Below are 21247 nucleotides of genomic sequence, written 5' to 3'. Positions count from 1 at the left end.
CTATAAGATCACCATATAGAATTTAGAAACAGCATTATCTGCCAACCAACTGTTTTTTTCATTGATTGACTTGACACAGGAGACTTAACACAGGACAAGTAAAATGATACAATCTCAGCCTTTGCCACACATGCCGTACAAAAAAAAATTATACAAATGTAACAACTTGCCATTTGTGCCCCAGACTATCCGTAAATTTAAAATACAAGGAAATCGTGCTGTCTGGTTTGCTTAATATAATTTATTTGAAATTATTTATACTTTTACTTTTGATACTTAAGCATATTTTAGCAATTACATTTACTTTTGATACTTATATGTTAAACTAAATACTTTTAGACTTTTACTCAAGTAGTATTTTACTGGGTGGCTTTCACTTTTACCTTGATAGGAACGGACTCAAGTATCTTTACTTTTACTCAAGTATGACAATTGGGTACTTTTTACACCACTGCCCGCAATGCTTCCAATGTTAATTCCTGAACTCCCATAAACCTTTCAGCCGCACGTACAATTAATCTTTACAATCGGTATCCTTCAACTGGTGAACGACGTTATGAATCTCAACAGGCTGCGGGGCATCCACTGCCATAGCTTCCTCAGCACAAATCGCTCTTTAATAAACTATTTCCCGCGCCTCCCAGTAGAACTACTGTACAGTTTCTTTATGTGGATGTTCCCTGATACAAGAAAAATGTATACATGCCATTGGTCAGTTAAGGTGTTATGAAACTGATGCAGACTATTTGTTAAAAAAAAAAAAAAAAGTATTTATTTAACTAGGCACAAAGCATACATAACAGGTTAGGATAATTAAAGTGGCAGGTTAGGAGACTGAGGTTAAGGTTAGGAAAAGGGTGAGGGTTAGGGATATGTTACCCATGCAGGTTTGGAAAACTAACATGGCAGGTTATGATGATTAACGTGGTTGTTAGGAGACTGAGATTAAGGTTAGGAAAAGGGTTATGGTTTATGCTACAGTTGTCAACAACTGTTGTCCCCAACGGAAAATAAACAGTTACGGACCAATGGGGAGCATCAATTGGTGTAGACTTGATATCATGAAACACCCGATATCAGAGAACGCCCCTAATTGCGGTCTGCAATCACACCCTTCTCGGATCAAGGGGGCAGGCTTCCAGTCTATAAGCATGCTTTCCACTGTGCTCAGAGGGCATTTTCGGTACTGCAGTTCAGCTGAAGCACGACCCAATTCCCATTGAAGGCCCCATAGCGAAGTCACATAAAAAATTCAAAAATGATCACAAAACATCTATTGAATTATTAAAGTAATTGCCTTAAGAGTCAGATTTTTTCCCATCACTCACAGCCAAAGTTATTAACCATTTTAGATTCATGCTGTGAGGTGGGTGAGCTTATGCCACATGCAGATGCTGAAGGGAAAACACACCTCTTGATCTGCGTGTTTATAATGTAGGTCAAGGTGCAGCCTTGTCTCATAGACTAGACGTAACATAGTAAATATAAATCCGGGACTCTCAAAATATTATGGTATGTTACGTTTTCATGGTTACATAAGACAGATGGTTACTTAATAAATGGAATTTGGTGGTGCTGTACTGTAACAGCGAGCTGAACCAGTTGAAACTATTGACGCCAGGGATATATTGTTGGTGACTGTGTGTTCCTTTATTAGTTTTGTGGTTTTTTTTCATTTATTTCTGGTACTCTCCTACCTGAGCGGCATGAGGCCTGTGTGGCGTTGCACTGTTAAAATCCTCCCAGTGTGGAGATGAAACACCTGTGTGTTACAAAGCCACATGCTCTGTCCTCTCTGCTCTACCTAGGTGTTTTAATGTGGGTAATACAGAGATAATACTAACACAGAGATAACCCCTGCTCTACCTAGGTGTTTTAATGTGGGTAATACAGAGATAATACTAATACCGTATTATTAGTAGTAATAATAATACTAATAATACTAAACTGCCTGCTACTCAGGCCCAGAAGCTAGGATTTACATATAATTGTAGATTTGGACAGACAACACTCTACAGTTTCCAAAACTGTTAAAATAATGTCTGTGAGTATAACAGAACTGATTTGGGAGGTGAAAACCTAAGAAAAATCCATCCAGGAAGTGGGATTTTTTTATGTTTGTAGTTTTCTATTGAATGCCATTACAGTATCCATTGATTTAGGACTCAAATTCCACTTCCTATGGCTTCCACTAGACGTCAACAGTCTTTAGAAATTGTTTCAGGCTTGTATTCTGAAAAATTAGAGACTAAGGTCACTCTGAATGAGTGGACCCTACAGTGTCCCAGAGATTTTTCATGCGCACGAAAGAGAGTGCACCTTTCTTGTTTACCTTTTATATTGATGGCGTTATTGTCCAGTTGAAATATTATTGATTTCAACCGGTTTCAATTATCGATTGTTTGATTGTTTAAAAAAAATATATATTAAGCAAACCAGACTGCACAATTGTCTTGCTTTTTTAATATTACGGATAGCCAGGGGCACACTCCAACACTCAGACATAATTTACAAATGAAGCATTTGTGTTTAGTGAGTCCGCCAGATCAGAGGCAGTAGACGCAGAACGCAGACGCAGATCAGACGCAGAACGCTCTCAACGCCTTGGACAGTCTATGCCCCAACGAATTGAGGATGTTCTAAGGACAAAGGGGGGTGCAACTCAATATTAGGAAGGTGTTCCTAATGTTTGTGCACTCAGTGTATATCAGATAAAGATGGTGTGATGATCAGTTTTTAGCGTTAGTTTGGGTGGATTATTTTATATTTTATATTACTAAACAACTTTTGTTTAATGATAAACAGGCTATGAATTGACTACTTGTGTTTATTAAATTGTATTTTAATATTAGTTTTATTATTTTAGTCATTGATGATGAATGTATTTGAATAACTGTATTGAACTTAATTGATCTGGTGACAGGTAGCCTAGCAATTAAGAGTATTGGGCCAGTAATTGAAAGGTTGCTGGTTTGAATCCCGTGCCAACAAGGTGAAAAATCACTCAGTGTGCCCTTGAGCAAGGCAATTAACCCTTATTTGTCCTGTAAGTCGCTCTGAATAAGAGCATCTGCTAAATGACACGAATGTAATGAAAAATAATGTTTATATATGAATTCGTGCTGGGCAACCACTTTTTTCTCACGTGTATAATGCAATTAAATGAACAGTTTTTAGTGAAATACTGTATATACAATACACAACATTACCGCTTTGTTTCCCCTGGCCAGAGGGACAGGGCCATAGTAGGCTAGAACAACTATGTTAGTGTTAATGTAACGTTAGCTAGCATGCAAGTATCCAGGAATAGTTGCTAATGTTAGCCTAGAGAAAATAATACTGTGCGACATTAACAGAAACTTATAATTAATATAACAACCTTATTAAATTGCAAACGTTTTCAAAAATTTTGACGCTTACAATTGTCCTCTTGTCGTTGTGTTACCGCCTTGAGGAACAAATGGCGGCTGAATGACTTGCTCGTTTTGCTTTATCCAGTTTTGAGGCATTCCCGTTATAAATTGTAATAAATACCATTGTGAAATTGTAAACTAATGATTTGAAATTACAAGTCATTTTTAGTCATTCTGTCTATATCAGAACATCTAACAAGCTAGTTGATTTTATTTTTTATTTCAAATCAATATATTTTATTATATTATGTATATTATATTGTGTATATTGTGTATATCATTTCGGAGCAGGGCACCGATTAAAGGTGTTATATCTGGAGTTTCGTTGGATATTGAGGTTCATCGTCTTGAGCAGAAGATTCGAGGAGTGGTTGGAGCACTAAACCGTGTAGTAGATGGAAAGAAGGAAGAAAGTCAATCAGTTTTACCGTTGTTTGAAGAAGATAATCTGCCTACTACCGAGGTAAAGTTTATTTTATATTCACACATTCTTACATTCAACAGACATTCATCAGAAATTCACCAAGACATTTTAAATTGTAAAAATTAATAACTAATTAATTGATTGTCACAGAGATATAAAAATAGATATGGTTTATTCCATAAATGTCTAACATACTTTTACAACCTTTGTTTTGAATAGAAAATCCAGTTTTGATTTGATGGAAATATATGAAATCTTAAATGTAATTTAAAGCTGTTTAAATCAATAACTAATTCACCCTTTGTCACAGAATCATCAAACTATATATGATTTATTCCATAAATGTCTAGCATACTTTTACAACCTTTGTTTTGAATAGAAAATCCAGTTTTGATTTGATGGAAATATATAAAATCTTAAATGTAATTTAAAGCTGTTTAAATCAATAACTAATTCACCCTTTGTCACAGAATCATCAAACTATATATGATTTATTCCATAAATGTCTAGCATATTTTTACAACCTTTGTTTTGAATACAAATTCCAGTTTTGATTTGATAGAAATATATCAAATCTATAAGATGCCATTCTAGTAATGTTTGATATTACAACATTGATATGCGATACCTTTTTTATCAACAAATACGTTTTTTGCAAATGTATGTCTTTATTACTATACGATTTATATTGCCTGAATACTCAACGATGATTAGCACCTCAGTTATGTGTGCTTCTGTCAGGGTTCTGGTCAAATACATGTCCTTTAAAGTCAATTTAGCAATTGAACAAAAATCCATTTCAATTTGAAATTGTTCCTAATTGCAAAAACATGTAACAGAATTTGGGTATTCCAGAACTGTTATTTACATGTAAATCAACATAACCCTGTTTTATGTTTTTAATACTGCAGATAGAACGCTCTGTGTGCCAGAGATGGTACCATTTAGCTTGTCTGGGGATGACAATGAAGGACTTCAACAAAGCCAAAACAGAAAATGATTGGAAGTGGCCTCTTTGCTCTTAAATTAGAGACGTATAAATAAATGACTGTTGTGCTTTGTAACTACTTTAACATGTGGAACTGTTGCACAAAAAATGCAAACATTGATTTTAGTGAAATACTGTTGAACTGTTGCACAAAAAATGCAAACATTGATTTGACATACAATTCAAGATGGTCAACATTGATTTGGCATGCTGTTTAAGATTGTAAACATTGTACAACTTGATGTAAACATTGTCTAACTTCATATAGAACAAATTGCACTTGAAATTAACATTTTAAGGTATTTTAAATAAATGCATATTCTCACTTTTTTCTGAGACAATCACTGAATGAGTTATTGATTTCTTTATCTTTAAATGCAATACTTGATATTTTATTTATTTCTATCAAATCAAAACTGGAATTTCTGGAATTTCTAATTTCTATAAGTATACTAGACATTAATAGAATAAATCATACATATTTTGATGTTTATGTGACAAACAGTGAATTAGTTATTGTTTTTTACATTTTTAAATGATATTTGATAGATTTTATGCTAGACTTTAATAGAATAGTTTTGTTTCTGTGACAATCGATGAATTAGTTATTGATTTTTGCAATTTAAATGGCTTTTGGCGAATGAATGTCTGAATATAAAACCAACTTTACCTCGGTCTGCCTACTCATGTAATTTAAAAAAAAACGTTATTTAATTAGGCAAGTCAGTTAAAAAAAGATCTTATTTACAATGACTAAGGAACAGTGGATTAACTGCCTTGTTCAGGAGCAGAACGACAGATTTTTACCCTGTCAGCTCGGGGATTCGATCCAGCAACCGTTCGGCTACTGGCCCAACGCTATAACATGATGCTAGGATATTTCATACGCAGTGGGAGCAATTGCGACTAAGCCAATGCAGTTATGAAATTGATAAAAGAAAGGCCATGTTTCAAGTGTGTGCCAACGGAATATTTTTGGTATTTATTAATAAGATCCCCATTAGCTGCTGCAAAAGTGTCAGAATTGTTCACTTATCTCATTGACTTCTCAAATCCCGGCTTGGTTTGGTCGCAAGCGTTCTCTGAAGTCTCGCGTTTTTGTGTCTCTGGGTTTAGAAACTGGTAGTGAGGGAACAGGAAGTTCCGCGCAGGCGCGCATCATTCTTCAGAATAAAGGATACGCCAGAATTGTGCTGTCGAGACGACAACCTCTGCGTCCGTTTCAAATATATTACTACTGGTATGTAATAGCACGTTCTAATATCGAAAGAACATGTCATAACATGCTCGGTAACAAATACGTCAAGTTATTATTACGTTTGATAAAGGTTTTATGTGTTATTTTTGTGTCAAACCTCGTGAGTGAATGTGATCACGTTTTTACAAGTCACATAGTTAGAGACTGTGGGTTAGTCTGAGTGGATGTATATCATTTCGTCAAGGTAATTTCATTAAGGATCCATTTGTTTTAGCTCTCTGGGTTCGTTTTACATGTCGTTTTTGGTTTTGTATAAAATTCACGAGCTGGTAAAATGGCGGTTCCCACTCGGTCTGCATCAACGGATTTCAGTGCAGGCAGTGAGGGTGCAGCAGAGAGAGATACAATTTTACGGTTGCACTAAGTTACTGTTTTGGAGTTTAATGTAATCAGTTTTCTACATGTGTACTAGTATTCAGAGACATTCAGTTGTTTCTGTCTATCTATACATGTTACTATGGTGTGAACGGAACTACTATTGGTTTTTGATTGGAATAATACAGTGAAGACAAGGTTATTCAGGAAAATAGTACATAGTGCTGCCTACAACATACTGCAACCTTGTACTAAATGTTTTTTGAGTCATTTATGTGTTTATGTGAATTCAGGAAATCTACTATAGATTAAGTGCATTTAGAGTTGTGTAGCCTAATTTAAAGTGTATACTTTGTCTAATGTGAATTAATTCATTTTTTGTTGTCAATGCTTAGCTACCAGATATATTGAAATGAGATCAGTGCTAGACTTGGACAGGAGCTCATCGGAGCTGAGTACCAGCACCTCAAATTTCTACTGTTTGAGCTCATGTTCCTCTTATAGAATATTAGCTCAACAGTATTGTGGAGCTCCTGCACCTAAATATAAACCATATTTTTAGAGAATTAAGAAAGTGCCAGAACTGTCAAGAATAACTTAAGTGTCCGTTTCTCTTTATTACTACTGGCCGACTCAGATTAAGTCTGAGGCCGGTAACATCAACAGAGAGGACAAACCCAGCCTGCCTCTCTCCTTCCACACTGAGTCCAAACCTACAGTCACTGGGTCCTGATTGTGACAGTGGAGCCCAGTTTGCACTGCAGGATCCAGAGATGGCATCAGTGAAGCTGGAAGACTGCAGTCAAGCACTGGAGCTGAATGTCAACATTAAAGATGAAGAAGAGGAGGAGAAGATTGGAAAATCTGTTAGTCATGGTAAGAGCAGGTTCTGTCTATCCAAGTTTGTGCACTGGCATAGAGCAGTGGTGTGGAGACACTTGCAGAAGTTGGCCTTTTATAAACAGATTTCATGCAATTATACATAATTTTAGATGACTGGAGACTTTCGCACAATGTTTTTTAATACCTCACAAATGACAAGCTACTTTGACACTGACAAACTGAGAATCTGAGATCAATATAAACGACCTTGTCTCTAATCCATCAATAGCCTAGGCCAGATGTGAGGAGAAACACATTGTACAATATGAGGAGGAAGTTATAGTCCTAAACAAGCTTTCCAGTTTCACTGACTCACCCAATGATGTGCAGCTCACTCACCGGCCAAAACCTTCTCTCTCTTGCTTTACTTTGTAAAACTATGATGTTCTCTCAATAGACCTATTTGGAAGTTGGTAACACAGACAGATTAGTATTTTCTTTTCAGCAGGATTTGCTTTACAACCTGTTTTCCAGCAATTTGTATAAAAAATATTGTGAAAGGCCTGTTAGGAGAGATGAGAGTTGCAGGCTCATGTCTATAACAGCACAGAGAGGGAGAGAGATCATAAAAAGCGAATCTCATTCTAGTTCTGTGAGAGATACAGGCGTGCTTCTCTCTCACCACAGCAATGGCCACGCCTTGGTCTAAATAGGCTACAATGTTGCACAAACAATGAACCTGGTACCCCCCAACATTAATACATTCTTAGAATATCAGGCACATTTTCACATTACGTTTTTTATGGGACATGCCAAATACAGAGGAATCCAAATGTGATTACTCTGATTGCTTTTATGAGGATTTTTTGCATTGCAAACAGTGGATTTTTCCCCCCGCTCCACAAGGTAGGCTACCTGATCTTAGCGAATGGGTTCCGGAACAAAAGACTACAAAACTGAGAGGTGCCGGAGGATCTGGCTCAAATTATGAACCGCCCTTCTCATATAATGGGCTAGGTCTATCCCAAGGATCCCTGAATGCACAGACGATTGCACATTTTATAACTAAACCAAGATAGACCACAGCTGGTCGTTTCCAATGGGAACAGATGAGTCATAGTGGGCAGAGCCAAGCACGAGTCAGCGAGAACCTATTGGTGCGTTCTACAATACATCTGCATATTTCTGTTCAGGAACGCCTCCTCTGTGAAGCGCTCGTGTGCAATAACTCAATTCATCTTTACGTTCCTTATAAATAATGCGATTATATTTTTTGCAAAGGGTGAAGTCTACAAAACTTGGTCCACTCTGTTCATAACAGATTTTAGTTTTGGGAACAGAATACTGTATTAAGATCAGATGTTTCATAGATTAGAACATTTGCAGAATGTCGGCCAAAATCCATCTCGTTCCATCTTCTCCTGCCGGCCAGTGGGCTTCCTCTCTCTACCATAATCAAATCAAATTTTATTGGTCACATACACATAGTTAGCAAATGTTAATGCGAGTGTAGCAAAATGCTTGTGCTTCTAGTTCCAGTAATATGCAGTAATATCTAACAAGTAATCTTAACAAATTCACAACTACCTTATACACACACATGTAAAGGCATGAATAGAATATGTACATATAAATATATGGATGAGCGATGGCGTGCGGCATTGGCAAGATTATTATATTTTTTTAACCTTTGTTTAACCAGGTAGGCAAGTTGAGAACAAGTTCTCATTTACAACTGTGACCTGGCCAAGATAAAGCAAAGCAGTTCGACACATACAACAACACAGAGTTACACATGGAGTAAAACAAACATACAGTCAATAATACAGTAGAAAAATAAGTCTATATACAATGTGAGCAAGTGAGGTGAGATAAGGGAGGTAAAGGCAATAAAAAGGCCACGGTGGTGAAGTAAATACAATATAGCAAGTAAAACACTGGAATTGTAGATTTGCAGTAGGTGAATGTGCAAAGTAGAAATACTGGGGTGCGAGGGAGCAAAATAAATACAGTAGGGGATGAGGTAATTGTTTGGGCTATTTATAGATGGGCTATGTACAGGTGCAGTAATCTGTGAGCTGCTCTGACAGCTGGTGAGGAAGATAAATGTTTCCAGTTTCAGAGATTCTTGTAGTTAGTTCCAATCATTGGCAGCAGAGAACTGGAAGGAGGCGGCCAAAGAAGGAGTTGGCATTGGAGGTGACCAGAGAGATATACCTGCTGGAGCGTGTGCTACAGGTGGGTGCTGCTATGGTGACCAGCGAGCTGAGATAAGGGGGGACTTTACCTAGCAGGGTCTTGTAGATGACCTACTTGAACCAGTGGTTTTGGCGACGAGTATGAAGCGAGGGCCAGCCAACGAGAGCGTACAGGTCGCAGTGGTGGGTAGTATATGGGGCTTTGGTGACAAAACGGATGGCACTGTGATAGACTGCATTCAATTTGTTGAGTAGGGTGTTGGAGGCTATTTTGCAAATGACATCACCGAAGTCGGGGATCGGTAGGATGGTCAGTTTTACGAGGGTATGTTTGGCAGCATGAGTGAAGGATGCTTTGTTGCGAAATAGGAAGCCAATTCTAGATTTAACTTTGGATTGGAGATGTTTGATGCGAGTCTGGAAGGAGAGTTTACAGTCTAACCAGACACCTAGGTATTTGTAGTTGTCCACATATTCTAAGTCAGAGCCGTCCAGAGTAGTGATGTTGGACAGGCGGGCAGGTGCAGGCAGCGATCGGTTGAAGAGCATGCATTTAGTTTTACTTGTATTTAAGAGCAGTTGGAGGCTACGGAAGGAGAGTTGTATAGCGTTGAAGCTCGCCTGGAGGGTAGTTAACACAGAGTCCAAAGAGGGGCCAGAAGTATACAGAATGGTGTCGTCTGCGTAGAGGTGGATCAGAGACTCACCAGCAGCAAGAGCGACATCATTGATGTATACAGAGAAAAGAGTTGGCCCAAGAATTGAACCCTGTGGCACTCCCATAGAGACTGCCAGAGGCCCAGACAACAGGCCGCCCGATTTGACACACTGAACTCTATCGGAAAAGTAGGCAATCATTTGAGAAACCGAGGCTGTTGAGTCTGCTGATGAGGATGTGGTGATTGACAGAGTCGAAAGCCTTGGCCAGGTCAATGAATACGGCTGCACAGTATTGTTTCTTATCGATGGCGGTTAAGATATCGTTTAGGACCTTGAGCGTGGCTGAGGTGCACCCATGACCAGCTCTGAAACCAGATTGCATAGTGGAGAAAGTACGTGGGATTCGAAATGGTCGGTAATCTGTTTGTTAACTTGGCTTTCGAAGACCTTAGAAAGGCAGGGTAGGATAGATATAGGTCTGTAGCAGTTTGGGTCAAGAGTGTCCCCCCCCTTTTGAAGAGGGGGATGACCACAGCTGCTTTCCAATCTTTGGGAATCTCAGACGATACGAAAGAGAGGTTGAACAGGCTAGTAATAGGGGTTGCAACAATTTCGGCAGATCATTTTAGAAAGAGAGGGTCCAGATTGTCTAGCCCGGCTGACTTGTAGGGGTCCAGATTTTGCCGCTCTTTCAGAACATCAGCTGACTGGATCTGGGAGAAGGAGAAATGGCGAAGGCTTGGGCGAGTTGCTGTGGGGGGTGCAGTGCTGTTGACTGGGGTATGGGTAGGGGTAGCTAGGTGGAAAGCATGGCCAGCCGTAGAAAAATGCTTATTGAAATTCTCAATTATAGTGGATTTATCAGTGGTGACAGAGTTTCCTATCCTCAGTGCAGTGGGCAGCTGGGAGGAGGTGCTCTTATTCTCCATGGACTTTACAGTGTCACAGAACTTTTTTGAGTTTGTGTTGCAGGAAGCAAATTTCTGCTTGAAATGCTAGCCTTGGCTTTTCTAACTGTCTGTGTATATTGGTTTCTAACTTCCCTGAAAAGTTGCATATCACGGGGGCTGTTCGATTCTAATGCAGAACGCCACAGGATGTTTTTGTGCTGGTTAATGGCAGTCAGGTCTGGAGAGAACCAAGGGCTATATCTGTTCCTGGTTCTAAATTTCTTGAATGGGGCATTCTTATTTAAGATGGTGAGGAAGGCATTTTTAAAGAATAACCAGGCATCCTCTACTGACGGGATGAGGTCAATATCCTTCCAGGATACCCGGGCCAGGTCGATTAGAAAGGCCTGCTCGCTGGAGTGTTTCAGGGAGCGTTTGACAGTGATGAGTGGAGGTCGTTTGACCACTGAACCATTACGGATACAGGCAATGAGGCAGTTATCGCTGAGATCTTGGTTGAAAACAGCAGAGGTGTATTTAGAGGGCAAGTTGGTTAGGATGATATCTATGAGGGTGCCCGTGTTTACGGCTTTGGGGTTGTACCTGGTAGGTTCATTGATAATTTGTGTGAGATTGAGGGCAACAAGCTTAGATTGTAGGATGGCCGTGGTGTTAAGCGTGTCCCAGTTTAGGTCACCTAGCAGCACAATCTCTGAAGATAGATGGGGGGGAATCAGTTCACTTATGGTGTCCAGAGCACAGCTGGGGGCAGAGGGTGGTCTATTGCAAGCGGCAACGGTGAGAGACTTGTTTTTAGAGAGGTGGATTTTTAAAAGTAGAAGTTCAAATTGTTTGGGTTCAGACCTGGATAGTAGGACAGAACTCTGCAGTTTATCTCTGCAGTAGATTGCAACACTGTCCCCTTTGGCCGTTCTATCTTGTCTGAAAATGTTGTAGTTAGGGATGGAGATTTCAGAGTTTTTGTTGGTCTTTCTAAGCCAGGATTCAGACACGGCTAGGACATCCGGGTTGGCAGAGTGTGCTAAAGCAGTGAATAAAACAAACTTAGGGAGGAGGGTTCTAATGTTAACATGCATAAAACCAAGGATTTTATGGTTACAGAAGTCAACAAAAGAGAGCGCCTGGGGAATAGGAGTGGAGCTAGGCACTGCAGGGCCTGGATTAACCTCTACATCGCCAGAGGAACAGAGGAGGAGTAGGATAAGTGTACGGCTAAAAGCTATAAGAATTGGTCGTCTAGGACGTCAGGAAAAGAGAGTAAAAGGAGCAGGTTTCTGGGGGCGATAAAATAGATTCAAGGTATAATGTACAGACAGAGGTATGGTAGGATGTGAATACAGTGGAGGTAAACCTAGGCATTGAGTGATGAGAGAGATATTGTCTCTAGAAACATAATTGATGTCATCGCATATGTGGGTGGTGGAGCTGAAGGGTTGGATAAGGTAAATTGAGCAGGGCTAGAGGCTCTACAGTGAAATAAGCCAATAAACACAAACCAGAACAGGAATGGACAAGGCATATTGACATTAAGGAGAGGTATGCTTAGCCGAGTGATCATAAGGATCCAGTGAGTAGTGAGGTTGATTGGGGTCACGGCGATTCAGATAGCTAGCAGGGCCATGGGTAGCATGCTAGCAGAAGACGGAGGTCTGTTTTTAGCCACCTCGTGCGTTTCCGTCGGTAGATTAGTGGGGTTCCGTGTGGTAGAGGGGACCAATCCAATTGGCAAAATAATTATAGTTATAATGGCCCAGGAAAATAGTCCGATAGACCTATTCAGCTAGCAGCCAATATGCTCAAGACAGCTAACAAATAATGGGCCGCAGTTAACAGATGGGCGTTCAGGTTACGTCGCGACTGAGGGGCCAGTTGAATAACTTCCTCGGGCAGATTACGTTCGTAGTCCAGTCGTGAAGGCCCGGTGGGGCTTCGCATCAGCAGTAAAACGGGTCCGGCTATGTGATTGTAGCCCAGGAATGGCTGATAGAACTCTTCAGCTGGCTAGCTCCGGGATAATTGGTGTTTGCTCCGGGACCGACGTTAGCCAATAGTCACTCGGATAGCAGCTAGCTAGTTGCAAGATACAGGTGAAAATGTCCAGAGCTTGCAGTAAGAATCAGGGGATATGGAGAGAAAATAGGTCCGGTATGCTCTGGTCTGAGTCGCGTTGTACAAAACTGGCGATAGGCTTCCGAGCTAAAGGATAGCTGATGACCGCTAGCCGTGGTTAGCTGAATACTAACGTTAGCTAGTGAACTGGCTAACTTCTGGCTAGCTTCTGTTGTGGATTTCAGATTTGAGGTGAATAATACTTTTAAAAGAAACAAACAGATTCACACCATATTTGGTGAGGCGGGTTGCAGGAGAGTGTTTTGAAGTTGAGTTTTTAGAAGAAAAAAATAATATATATATATAAAAAGATATGCAAAGAAAAATATATATATACACACGACGAGGACAAAGGACGTCTGACTGCTACGCCATCTTGGGATGTGTGATGCAGTAGATGGTATAGAATACAGTATATACATATGAAATGAGTAATGTAGGATATGTAAATATTATTAAAAGTGGTGTTATTTAAAGTGACTAGTGATACCTTTTAAGTCCATTTATTGAAGTGGCCATAGATTTGAGTCTGTATGTTGGCAGCAGCGTCTCTATGTTAGTGATCGCTGTTTAACAGTCTGATGGAATTGAGATAGAAGCTGTTTCTCAGTCTATCGGTCACAGCTTTGATGCACCTGTACTGACCTCGCCTTGTGGATGATAGCGGGGTGAACAGGCAGTGGCTCGGGTGGTTGGTGTCCTTGATGATCTTTTTGGCCTTCCTTTGACATCGAATGCTGTAGGTGTCTTGGGGAGCAGGTAGTTTTCCCCCGGTGATGCGTTGTGCAGACCGCACTACCCTCTGGAGAGCCTTGCGGTCGAGGGCAGTGCAATTGCAGTACCAGGCGGTGATACAGCCTGACAGGATGCTCCTGGTTGTGCATCTGTAAAAGTTTGAGTGTTTTTAGATGACAAGCCAAATTTCTTCAGCCTCCTGAGGTTGAAGGGGTGCTTTTGCGCCTTCACCATGCTGTCTGTGTGGGTGGACCATTTCAGTTTGTCCGTGATGTGTACGCCGAGGAACATAAAATGTTCCACCTTCTCCACTACTGTTCCGTTGATGTGGATGGGGGGGTGCTCCCTCTGCTGTTTCCTGTAGTCCATGATCATCTCCTTTGTTTTGTTGACATTGAGTGAGAGGTTGTTTTCTTGACACCACACTCCAAGGGCCCTCACCTCCTCCCTGTAGGTCGTCTCATCATTGTTGATAATCAGGCCTACCACTGTAGTGTCGTCTGCAAACTTGATGATTGAGTTGGAAGCGTGCATGACCACACAGTATGGGTGAACAGGGAGTACAGGAGAGGGCTGAGAACGCACCCTTGTGGGGCCTCAGTGTTGAGGATCAGCGGGGTGGAGATGTTGTTTCCTACCTTCACCACCTGGGGGCGGCCCGTCAAAGTCCAGGACCCAGTTGCACAGGGCGGGGTTGAGCCCCGGGGTCTCGAGCTTAATAATGAGTTTGGAGGGTACTATGGTGTTAAATGCTGAGCTGTAGTCAATGAACAGCATTCTTACATAGGTATTCCTCTTGTCCAGATGGGATAGGCAGTCTGTGGACCTATTGGGGCGTTAAGCAATTTGGAGTGGGTCTAGGGTATCAGGTAGGGTGGAGGTGATATGATCCTTGACTAGTCTCTCAAAGCACTTCATGATGACAGAAGTGAGTCCAATGGGGCGATAGTCATTTAGTTCAGTTACCTTAGCTTTCTTGGGAACAGGAACAATGGTGGCCGTCTTGAAGCGTGTGAGGACAACAGACTGGGATAGGGATTGGTTGAATATGTCCGTAAACACACCAGCCAGCTGGCCTGCGCATGCTCTGAGGGATGCCGTCTGGACTGGCAGCGTTGCGAGGGTTAACACGTTTAAATGTTTTACTCACGTTGGCCACGGAGAAGGAGAGCCAACAGGCTTTGGTAGTGGGCCGTGTCAGTGGCACTGTATTATTCTCAAAGCGAGCAAAGAAGTTGTTTAATTTGTCTGGGAGCAAGACATTGATGTCCGCGACGGGGCTGGTTTTCTTTTTGTAATCCGTGATTGACTGTAGACCCTGCCACATACGTCTCGTGTTTGAATTGTGACTCGACTTTCTCTATACTGACACTTTTGTTGTTTGATTGCCTTGTGGAAGGAATAGCTGCACTGTTTGTATACAGTCATGTTTCCGGTCGCCTTGCCATGATTAAAAGCGGTGGTTCGCGCTTTCACATTTGCGCCAATGCTGCCATTAATCCACGGTTTCTGGTTTGGGAAGGTTTTAATCGTCACAGCGGGTAAAACATCTCCGATGCACTTGCTAATAAACTCGCTCACCGAGTCAGTGTATACATCAATGTTGTCTGAGGCTATCCGGAACATAACCCAGTCCACGTGATCGAAGCAATCCGATTGGTCAGACCAGCGTTGTATTGACCTGAGCACGGACGTTTCCTGTTTTAGTTTCTGTCTATAGGCTGGGAACAACAAATGGATTCATGGTCAGATTTGCCGAAGGCAAAGGCGTGGGAGGGCTTTGTATGCATCGCGGAAGTTCGAGTAGCAGTGATCCCGAATATTCAGAATAAAGAAAGCGCCAGAACTGTGATGTTAAAAAGATAACCTTATGTCCGTTTCTATTTATTACTACAGGTATATAATAGCACATTTAAACTATCTAATATCAAAAGAACATGTCATACCATGTTAGGTAACAAATCCGTTCAAGTATTTTCACTTTTGGTAAAGGTTTGTTATTTTTTATGTCAAACCAAGTGAACGTGATAAACTATTTTAAAAGTCACACAGATAGAAACTTTGGGTTTGTCTGAATGGATGTACATAATTTCTACAAGGTAATAAAAAAAAAAAAATCTATTTATTTGATTTTCTGATTTCTGAGTTTTTTTTGGCATGTTAATGGTTTTGTGTGAAATTCACGAGCTGGTAACATGGCTGGGCCCACTCTGTCTGCGTCAACAGGCTTCTATATTTATCTGTAAATGTTACTATGGTGTGAACGGGAATTACAATTGGTTTTTGATGTGAAATACAGTGAAGACGAGGTTAAAACAAACTGTAACCTTGTACTAAATGTTTTTGTCATTCATGCATTTGTGAATTTGGGACATCTACATTTAATTAAATTCACTTACGTTGTGTAGCATAGCTAATTTTAAAGCGTGTACTTTGTCTAATTTGAATGAATTCATGTTTTGTTGTCAATGCTTACCTACCTCATCTATTGAAATGAGATGGACAGGAGCTCACTGGAACTGAGAACCGGAACCTCAAATTTCTACTGCATGAGCTCATGTTCCTCTTCTAGAATATTAGCTCAACAGTATTGTGGAGCTCCTGCACCTAAATATAAACAGTACCGGCACCTATTTCAGTCCAAGTCATGCACTGAATTTGATAATTGAACAAGAAGAAATAATAATATAGACAAACGTTTTTTGTCTGTTCATTGTTACTACAGGACGACTAGAATTAAGTCTGAAGCCGGTAACTTCAACAGTGACGACAAACCCAGCCTGCCTCTCTCCTTCCACACTGAGTAGAAACCTACAGTCACTGGGTCCTGATTGGGACAGTGGAGCCCAGTTTGCACTGCAGGATCCAGAGATGGCATCAGTGAAGCTGGAAGACTGCAGTCAAACACTGGAGCTGAATGTCAACATTAAAGATGAAGAAGAGGAGGAGAAGATTGGGGAATCTGTTTCTCATGGTAAGAGCAGGTTGTATCTAACTAAGTTTGTGTTATTCATTCCAACTTCCCACTGTGTATGAAAAGTTGCAGTAGAACTGTTTCATGATGAACTGTTTCCATGAGAAGGTAAATGTTATTTAATTCTACTGACACTTGCATGGTTTGACACCAGTATTGCCAGCATTTGTTTTATTGACTGGGCTATCTGGAGTGATCAGAGAGTAGACCAAAGAAGTGAAGTAGACAAACATTTAGTGTTATAAAGTTATATGAAATGAGTCTGTGTAGTTACTAACCCTTGTGATAGTGAGTGGAGGATGACACGCCCCTTTTTAGCTTTAATCTCTTACCCACTTTTAGAGTAGTTTTATTCCCCTGTATTGTACAGCCTACTAATATGAATACATATGTCACCCGGTACAGCCAGAAGAGGACTGGTCACACCTTTGGGCCTGGTTCCTCTCTGCATTTCTTCCAAGGTTCCTGCTTTCTAGGGAGTTTTTCCTTTCCACTGTGCTTCTATCACTGTGCTTCTACATTTGCATTGCTTGCTCTTTAGGGATTTTAGGCTGGGTTTCTGAAAGGCACTTTGTGACAACTTATGATGTAAAAAGGGCTTCATAATATAAATTTGATTGACATGTATATCACTCCAATTGACTGGTTCTCCTGATGTTGTTCACACAGGAGACCATGTTGAGACATTCTCTACGTCCAGAGATCAACAGCAGGAACATCACAGAGCTAAGAGGTGTCACCACTGCCCACACTGTGAGGAGATTTTCCCAATTCTATCAAAGCTAAACATACACCTAAAAATACACACAGGAGAGAATCCGTATTCCTGTACTGACTGTGGGAAGAGATTCACAACATCAAGGAATCTGACAGTTCATCAGAGTGTGCACAATGGAGCGAAGCCTTACCCCTGTTCTGACTGTGGGAAGAGTTTTTCAAGAATGGACTTCTTAAAAACACATAAACGTAGACATACAGGACTGAAGCCTTACTCCTGCTCTGAATGTGTAAAATTCTTCACAACATCAGCTGAGCTAAAAGTTCATCAGAGAACACACACAGGAGAGAAGCCTTACTCCTGCTCTGACTGTGGAAAGATTTTCTCTCAACTTGGCCCCCTAAAAAGACATGAACGTATACATACAGGAGTGAAGCCTTACTCCTGCTCTGACTGTTTAAAATGCTTCACAACATCAGCTGAGCTAAAAGTTCATCAGAGAACACACACAGGAGAGAAGCCTTACTCCTGCTCTGACTGTGGAAAGACTTTCTCTCAACTGGGCCCCTTAAAAAGACATGAACTTATACATACAGGAGTGAAGCCTTACTCCTGCACTGACTGTGGAAATTGCTTCACAACATCAGGTCAGCTAGAAGTTCATCAGAGAACACACACAGGAGAAAAACCGTACTCCTGCTCTGACTGTGGAAAGAGTTTCTCTCTACTGTTCAACTTAAAAACACATGAACGTATACATACAGGAGTGAAGCCTTACTCCTGCTCTGACTGTGTAAAATGCTTCACAACATCAACTGACCTAAAAGTTCACCAGAGAACACACACAGGAGAGAAGCCTTACTTTTGCGCTGACTGTGGAAAGACTTTCTCTCAACTGGGCACCTTAAAACAACATGAACGTATACACACAGGAGAGAAACCTTACTCCTGCTCTGACTGTGGAAAGATTTTCTCTCAACTGGGGCCCTTAAAAAGCCACAAACTTATACATACAGGAGTGAAGCCTTACTCCTGCTCTGGCTGTTTAAAATGCTTCACAACATCAGCTGAGCTAAAAGTTCATCAGAGAACACACACAGGTGAGAAGCCGTACTCCTGCTCTGACTGTGGAAAGAGTTTCTCTCAACTGGTTCTCTTAAAAAGACATGAACGTATACATACAAGATTGAAGCCTTACTCCTGCTCTGACTGTGTAAAATGCTTCACAACATCAGGTCAGCTAAAGGTTCATCAGAGAACACACACAGGAGAGAAGCCGTACTCCTGCTCTGATTGTGGAAAGAGTTTCTCTATACTGTGTAACTTAAAAACACATGAACGTATACATACAGGAGTGAAGCCTTACTCATGCTCTGACTGTGGAAAGAGTTTCTCTATACTGTGTAACTTAAAAACACATGAACGTATACATACATGAGTTGTTCCTCACCGCTGATCTGACTAGAAAATGTTTTAAAACAGCTGAGCTAAAAGTTCATCAGAGAACAGACACAGGAGAGAAGCCTGACTTCTGCTCTTAATGTGGCAAGAGTAACTCAAGTAAAACTGAAAGTCACCAAGTAGAATACCACTTGAGTAAAAGTATTTGGTTTTAAATATACTTAAGTATCAAAACTAAAATTATGAATCATTTCAAATTTCTTAAATGAACCTCTACGGGATGGGTGTTCCTAAAACAGGACGGTTGTTGCTAATGTGACTATAATGACATTGTATTCAACAGCTAACTTTCTGGGACATAGACATGTCTTTTATATGGGCAGAAAGCTTACATTATTGTTAATCTAACTTCAGTGTCAAATTAACAGTAGCTATTACAGTGAAAAAATATTTTGCTATTGTTTGAGGAGAGTGTACAACAACAACTTGTATCATGGCAACTGGTTTGATACATTCACCTCTGAAGGTAAATAGTGTACCTACATTCAGTAATGTTACTCTGATTTGTCATCCTTAGGGTCCCAGAGATAAAAATGTAGCACAGTTTTGTTTGATAAACATTTATTTTATGTTAAATGTAGGAGCTGGGTTCTACATTTTTGAACCCCTGTTGTCTCTGGCTCCACACCTACCCCGCCCGGCCATCTAGATGTGTGAAAATTAGTGTGTAAGCTAATGATCCATCATGTATGACATTCCTGGGAGTGTGTAAACTTATTTTTTTTATTAATATAGCATTTTTATATGTTCTCTATAGTTATGTACTTAAATATATCAATTGACAAATTCAGGACATTTGGGGCGAACTCCTGGCAGACTTGATACAGTGCAGTAATGTAAATTCTTCACTGGATCAGTCAGAACCTTTGCATACAGTGCTGCCATCTGGTGGCAAATCTAAATTACACCTAGACTCCTATCTGAAAGTATGGCCTTTCTTGCATTTCAAAGTTCATGAAAAAGAAAAAGTTTTTTTTTTTGTTTGTATGTTTTTACCAGATCTAATGTGTTATTCTCCTACATTCATTTCACATTTCCACAAACTTCAAATAGTTTCCTTTCAAAAGATATCAAGGCTATGCATGTCTTTGCTTCCGGTGCTGAGCTACAGGCAGTAAGATTTGGGTATGTCATTTTATGTGGGGGGGAAGAAAAAAAAAAGGGTACGATTCTTAAGAGGTTTTTAAGCGAACCAGTGAGTCTGCCAGATCAGAGGCAGTAGGGATGACCACGGCAGTTATCTTGATAAGTGTGGGAATTGGACCATTTTCTGTCCTGCTAATCGTATAAAATGTAACTAGTACTTTTGGGTGTCTGGGGGAAAAAATATATGGAGTAAAAGTTAAGAAATTGGGGGGAATTTAGTAAAATAAATAACTATTTAAGTACTTTACACCACTGCATGCATCCATGTTGTGTGTCCGCATTGCAGGCTGGTGGTGTGAAGGGGTGGGGTGTGTTTTCAGGGCACACATTGGGCCCCTTGATAAAAGTTGAGCAATGTTTGAATGCCACAGTATATCTAAACATCATTGCCAATCAGGTGCATCCCTTCATGGCAACAGTGTATCCATCTGCAAAATGTTTTTTTTTCAGCAGGATTATGCCTTATGCTACAAGGCTTGTCCAGGAATGGTTCCAAGAACATTACAGTGAATTCAGCTTACTGAATTGTTTACCCTGGCCAGAGGGATAGGGCCATAGTAGGCTAGACTATGTAGCTGCTGTTGTTAGTAGACTACAGTTTCCATGCAATACAGCATGTCAGATCGCTAATGATTAGGTGTATAGGCTGCCTCATTTATGCCAGAGTTTTAGCTGGTGTCTATCAGGAGTGATGTATTATCAGGCTGCCAGAGGGAAGTGGAGAACACGCCTTGAGCTTTGTGCGTTGTGCCCGGCCCGCCCGACATGGTCCAGAGAGGCAAAGAGCCTTCAGCAGCACTCTGATGTGAAGAACAGCCCTTACAAAAATGTAAGATTGTAGTACATTGGGGGAAAAAATACCATGGCACTATAGTGACCAAAAAAATAGATGATAGTAGATATTTTTCAATGTTGTTAGTTTTGGTATTTGCACCAGTAGCATGGTATTTTCATGGAATGGTAGTGACCAAAAACAATATATGTTTTCCATTGTACTAGAGGCCTAGAAACATAGAAGAAACTGACAGATGTGTCTTAATAGCCCGGAACTAAAGCCGCACTGAGAGACACATTTGAAATGGAATACATTGAATACATGCAGCAGGGTGAAATAA

General features: G+C 40.4%; 1 protein-coding gene across 2 annotated transcripts; it reads left to right on the top strand.

The window, feature by feature from the left end:
• Positions 1-5967: 5967 nt before the first annotated feature.
• Positions 5968-20129, top strand: LOC129860148 (gastrula zinc finger protein XlCGF26.1-like). 2 transcript variants are annotated; one of them, XM_055930493.1, is made up of 4 exons: positions 5968-6065; positions 7036-7274; positions 16559-16807; positions 17477-20129. In XM_055930493.1, the coding sequence occupies exons 2-4, from the start codon at positions 7172-7174 to the stop codon at positions 18961-18963; spliced, it is 1839 nt and encodes a 612-aa protein (XP_055786468.1). In that variant the 5' UTR covers positions 5968-6065; positions 7036-7171; the 3' UTR covers positions 18964-20129. The 2 variants fall into 2 exon arrangements, with proteins under 2 accessions (XP_055786468.1, XP_055786469.1); XM_055930494.1 differs by having other exon boundaries at positions 5969-6066; positions 7027-7274.
• The last annotated feature ends 1118 nt before the right edge of the window (positions 20130-21247 follow it).

The sequence above is a fragment of the Salvelinus fontinalis genome, chromosome 7, assembly GCF_029448725.1.
Source record: "Salvelinus fontinalis isolate EN_2023a chromosome 7, ASM2944872v1, whole genome shotgun sequence".
Lineage (NCBI taxonomy): Eukaryota > Metazoa > Chordata > Actinopteri > Salmoniformes > Salmonidae > Salvelinus > Salvelinus fontinalis.
Note: the sequence above shows the minus strand (reverse complement) of the source record. Positions and strands in the feature narration are given on the sequence as shown.